The following is a 6000-nucleotide window of genomic DNA, read 5'->3' on the forward strand; positions in this document are numbered from 1 at the left end:
GTACAAATTTTACACAAATAGTTAATTTAAGTTTCCAATGATGACGAAAATGATGAAAGTTTAAAACATATAAAATTTTTGTTGAATTTAGTTTCACGTTTAATTAAAAATAATAATATGGATTCTGCGACGTGTAAAAAATATGCAAAAACATGAAGCAATAAATTTGTTAATCTTGTAGATTTTCTATTGCGAAAACTTTCATTACAAATAATTCACCTGGAAAAACGACATCTGTGCTGCCAGGTGCGATGCTACAGGTGGTTACGTCGGTACTCACAGGTTTCAAGCAGTCTAGCAACAACTTATTCAAGAAGGTTCATTTCTGAGATAATGTTTTCACAAATTTCCAGAACACAGAGTTAATTTGTTTGTTTAGGTAAACTTTGATGTTATTGAAAGGGTTTTTTAAGATTCAATCAGCATCAAATCATTTTCAACCATCAAACGAATTTTATTATTTATTTAGTGTTATGAATACGTCGAGCTCTTTAATAATAATAATTATTATTAACACCATTTAATAATTTGAAAGAGAAAGAGTGTTATGATAAGACAGTTAGGACCGGTTGTTTCGGAGAATTTGAACAATTCATCAAATTTCAACGTTCATTTACGGGTTCTGTGAAAGTCCTATTCAAATTCTGTTATTATATCATTATAGGCTAGTTGCTTGAAAGAACTGAAATAAAAACAGAACTTAAAAATATCTTTCACAGAACTTGAAAATCAACTTTGAAATTTGAAGAATTGTTCAAGTTCTCCGAAACAACCCGTCCTTAATGTATTTCATTAAACTTTTTACAATCATTTTTTGTCAACTGTAATACAATATTATTTTGGATACAAAATAAACAATGATAAATTTTATCAATAGCCAGCACAGACGTGTAAAAAAAACAAAAGAACAAATCAGAGTAAGAACAATTGCTGCCGAATGATCATAAAAAAATGTTTACGAAAAATTATGTACAGCAGCAAACATTTTTCGTTAATATTTTTCTTCAATATATATTCTTGATATTTTTTCTAGAATATTTTGTCATGTTCAGTTATGTAGGTTAACAAATTATCTCCGAATCCTTGACACATCGGTTCCAATTTTTTAAAATGATAACAAAAATAATTTTATGTTAAAATATTACATTTCACATTGTCAAACTACTGAAAAGTAGTTTATTGGGAGTTTTCTCTTTTCACTGTATTATTTATTTCTTACTCATGTTGTATTATATTCGTTTTAATTTTTTAATAAATTTAAAAAAATAAATTCTTATCGCTTATTTTAATTCTTGACACAATCAGTTCCAATTTTGAAAATGACACTTATATTCAAATTGAACCATACTAACAAGCAAAATTAATATTTGTAATGGTTGACGATGTAATTAACACGATGTTTTGTCTCCAGATGGCATGGCTGAAAGAAGAAGGCTTTGGTGGAATCATGATCTGGTCCATCGACATGGACGACTTCCGAGGCTCTTGTGGTACCGGAAAGTACCCACTCATCAGCGCCATGAAACAGGAACTGGAGGGATACAAGGTCAAATTGGAGTTTGATGGACCTTTTGAGAACTACAACCCCAGTGGACAATACACTACTAAAGATCGTGAGTTTTATAAATAAAACAATATTTACTAACTCAACACAATTCAACACAGGAGGCCTTGAGGAAAATAATTTCCCTCGGGGCTTACACTATGTTAAGGAGAGGACGGAGTTTCAAGACCCATGTTGTAAGAGGGAGGAAACACAGAGACCGGCAAATCGTTCCATAGCCGAGCTGCTGAACTCATGAACAAGTCGTAGAAACGACCTGTTCTCTTGTGACAAATGACAAACGTGTACAAATGTTTGGCGTGTTTCCTGACTATTCACTGGTGGGGAAGGAATCAATAACGCTAATTTCACGGAGCATCTTCCATAAAAGTACCGACAGAACAAGATAAGTCCTAAGAGTGTGAAGATTGACTATTTTATCACTGGTTTTGAAACCACCTTCTAATTATTTCTGAGTTTATCTGAAAGTAATGTTTTTGTAATCACGTGGTATTGAATGCATATAAAATAAAAAAGAGTTTTAATAAAGCGTGCTATTTTCCTTTAGAAAATAGTCTACCATAGTAAATCAATTAAATATTATTAAATGTAAAAGGATTGATCAAATCATTTCCTGGTAGTTTCAGTAACTTTCTTCGTCTTTTAGTTTTATGATACTTTCAGTAGCATTCTTCGTCTTTTAGTTTCCTGATATTTTCAGTAGCATTCTTCATCTTTTAATTTTTTGATACTTTCAGTAGCATTCTTTGTCTTTTAATTTCCTGATACTTTCAGTAGCATTCTTCGTCTTTTAATTTCCTGATACTTTCAGTAACATTCTTCGTCTTTTAGTTTTTATTCATGTGCCGTAAATAAATGACTCTTCCGATTATTTCATCCGGTACAATATATTAATTTTTGTATTTTTTTAGCCAACGAAGTGGTCTGCGACGAGGAAGACGGTCACATTTCTTACCACAAGGATAGGGCTGACTGCACGCAGTACTTCATGTGCGAGGGAGAGAGGAAGCATCATATGCCATGTCCTGCTAACCTCGTCTTCAACCCCAACGAGAACGTCTGTGATTGGCCAGAAAACGTAGAGGGATGCATGCAACACACACAGGCACCCCCTGCCAAAAGAAGATAAACTAAAGTTATTAATATACCCTGATTTTAGCTAGTGGTTAATATTTTAACCAACGCCTGAGCGGAAGGTTAAAATATTCAACACTGGCATTCAAAGGGTTAAAAATAACTAAATAATTAAAATATAAATTTAAATATTTAATATTAATATTGGCAAACCTGATCACAACCAGCAAAATCAAATAAAGGATGAGAAACCTTATTTTTCTTAATTAGAATTTTCTCGTTAAATTAAGTATAAGTACGTAATTCGTAACTTAAAATCACATTTTTTTCTCATGAATAAATTATTGTTTTAACTTCATTTTTGCGTAATTAAGTTGAAATTTTTTAAGTGTTGTTGGTACATGTCATTTTAATAATGTTTAATTTATTATACATCACCATTTTTTCCTTGAAATAAATAAACTATTATGTATTCTATGAAATTGGATAGAAAACAAATGTTCTGATATTTCTTACATTATCCTACGCTAACAAACCACTATTTTACGCTAACCAGTAAAAAACTGCCATTTTCTTATTACAGCTCTCTATTGAAGTAAAAAGGCTATAAATGTTAATTTCTTAAAATATTTGTTTGCTCGTAGAAAAATATTTATGTACGCGATTTTATGAAAATCTTCATAAGAAATCTGTTTGTGATATTATATTTGTATATTCTGATTTTTCATAAAAAAATATTGCTTTACTTTGAAAGTGAAAAATACTCAGATTGTGTACATTTTGTATGAATATGAAAATATATTATTTCATCTTATTAAAAAAAAACACATGAATTTTCGCCAGCCGAAAAAAACTTTTTAACCCAAACAAACTCTTGGAGATTTTATTTGTTTATACAAATTATATTTCACATTAAAAATATGAAATTTACTATTTAAGTTAAAATAAGGATAAATAATATTTTGTTTGTAATAATATGTTATCGTAGGCACTGTACATATTTTAGTGAGTAAATAAATATAATATTATGAAAACACGTCCCATTGATTTTATTCTAAATCCTTCTAGCAATTATTGTTATTTATTCCCAATTGCTAATTTTCCATTTATTCCTTATCGTATTCTCCCGTCCTGAATTCAATTGATCATACTATCATAATAGAATGCTTTAAGTTTGTGTACCAAACAACTACTCCCAGGGTCGGCACCAAGATCTGCAATCCATACCAAAACAGATAAACGCCGATTCTAGGAGCGTTTCAACTTTCTATCAAATAGTAATAAGCTGACAAGCTAAACAACATGATTACGATATGTTGTTAGTATGACCGACACATGTTGTTAGTTTGTAAATTTCTGCAAATAATTCAGTAGTGATTAATTTAATTTTTTGTAACTAAATAAGTAATTTTTGCTATTGTCTATTTTATAGTAAACTATCTGATGTTTACCCTAAGTTGCTCGGAGTTATCCCTAGGAGATACCGTCAAATATCAAAAATCAGACAAATACCGTCGTATACTTTTCTTTAGGCCTTTTTAAGATATACAATAACGTAGTAGGTATATTATTTTGATGTATCTCATAAGGTTTAGCCAGCGTTAGCAATGTAAGCGCCCAAAAGTATTTTTTAAATATCGACTTTTATCTACTTGTATAAATATAATAAGCACATATTATTTGTATAAACCCTGTCAAAATTCATCGCATTATTTAGAAGAACGCAGAGATAGACGCAGTCTGTTAACCACCTTAAAAAATAATATCACATAAACAAAATATATTTTAAATATTTTTATAGTATCCTTGGTATAAGATACCTATAGATAACACTAGATTAGTAAATTAAGTGAGCCATAGTTGGCGTTAGTTGTCGATATTAATAATACAGTAAATAAGGTAGCAACCTCAAGGTCGGGGTCCAGATTATTCCAACACCCTGCTAATTAAGATATCGGAAGAATTATCAATATATCACGTGACAAAAGTTTTGTCGGAGCCGGTGTTTTATTGGCTAAGCGAGTTTGCGTGAAAATCCCGGAGATACAACAATTCTGATTCCTCAAACCACATAATTCATGACATAAGTTTTATAATATTATAATCTCAAATACTCTTAATTGACATTGATTGATACATAAATATTGATTTTTACCCGCAACCTTCGTTATCGGAATGTACGAATTTGACTCAGTATCTACATGAAAAATTATTTTGGTCTACTATTTTTTAAAACAAATAAGTTCTGTTACGCGTGATAGATGTTTTGCCTTCTGATGGAACTCAACTCATAGAAATCACTTTGTAATCGGAGCGAACGATCGGACAGTTATAAAACGTCCGTGCGAATTCTCCTCCCATTCAATACATCGATATATTGACCAATGAGATGAACACAAACAAGCTATAGGTACGTACATCTAAAAGAAACAAACCATCAACACCACGCCACTTAAAACACCATACAAATGAAACAAACTAATGATGAAGTGACGGAAAATTATATTTAAACTGTGTTAAGTGAAGATCGAAACATTCGCTAATGCCTGCTTCACACGATACTTTTTTGCATACCGATCTCCATACAGGACCCATATGAAAAAAATCTTCGACCATTATTTTTATACACATAGATGCCATTAGAGAATAAATAATATTTTGGAACTGTACTAAATCATAAAAAAATAGAAACACCTTGAACACACACCATAGATCACAATCATGAAAGCATCTGTCACTGTCATTTGCATGCTGTGTCACGAACTTGTTCATATCCAATCAATGTTTTTGTCAACCCGTTCGTCGTTTGAACCTTCATTAAAAAAAAAATTTATGGGTACCTATGTCAAATGTAAGGTATTGCCTATGCCTTGTAATGATCTGCCCTTTTTACTTCAAACTTTTCCTTCTCTTCTTTCTACGATAATTTTCCTTAAGTCCCGTAGGTAACTTTTCCATAAGGCTTTGGTTATATATATATCCGGGGAGGGAAGGTCCTCCCTGCCGTCTTTTCTTTATTACACACCCCTTCAAGAGTGTACATCCTAGTTTGTCTACGTGACGTACGACCTTGAACGTACTCATTTCACGTGACGGTTCAGTATAAAAAGGCTTCACCGAACGTTGTGTTGGTTTTTTGTTTCTCGGTTTAGGAACCTAGTTATTTATGTATGTGTGGTATCCCTTGGTTCTTTTGAGATAGAGTGAGTTGAATCCATTACCGCTGTGTTTTAAAACCATTTTATAAACCTTATCTTTTAAGTCGCCTGCTCCCCCCCCACTAGCTACTCGATTCTACCTATCGTAGGGTAATGTGAATATAATAAAGTGTTAGATTTTATATATGTGATATACATACGATA

At 31.6% G+C, this 6000-nt stretch overlaps 1 protein-coding gene across 2 annotated transcripts in view; it reads left to right on the forward strand.

The window, feature by feature from the left end:
- Cht7 (chitinase 7) overlaps nt 1-3515 on the forward strand; it is a 166529-nt gene extending 163014 nt beyond the window's left edge. The window contains exons 18-19 of one of the 2 annotated variants that reach the window (XM_089638339.1): nt 1412-1613; nt 2476-3515. In XM_089638339.1, the coding sequence (XP_089494465.1) occupies nt 1412-1613; nt 2476-2693 (420 nt within the window). In that variant the 3' untranslated portion in view covers nt 2694-3515. The remainder of the gene's footprint in view (nt 1-1411; nt 1614-2475) is intronic. The other variant, XM_089638340.1, reaches the window with a different exon arrangement.
- Nucleotides 3516-6000: the final 2485 nt, after the last annotated feature.

The sequence above is a fragment of the Hesperophylax consimilis genome, chromosome 12 (genome assembly GCF_061612785.1).
Source record: "Hesperophylax consimilis isolate HC1 chromosome 12, BYU_Hcon_1.0, whole genome shotgun sequence".
NCBI lineage: Eukaryota > Metazoa > Arthropoda > Insecta > Trichoptera > Limnephilidae > Hesperophylax > Hesperophylax consimilis.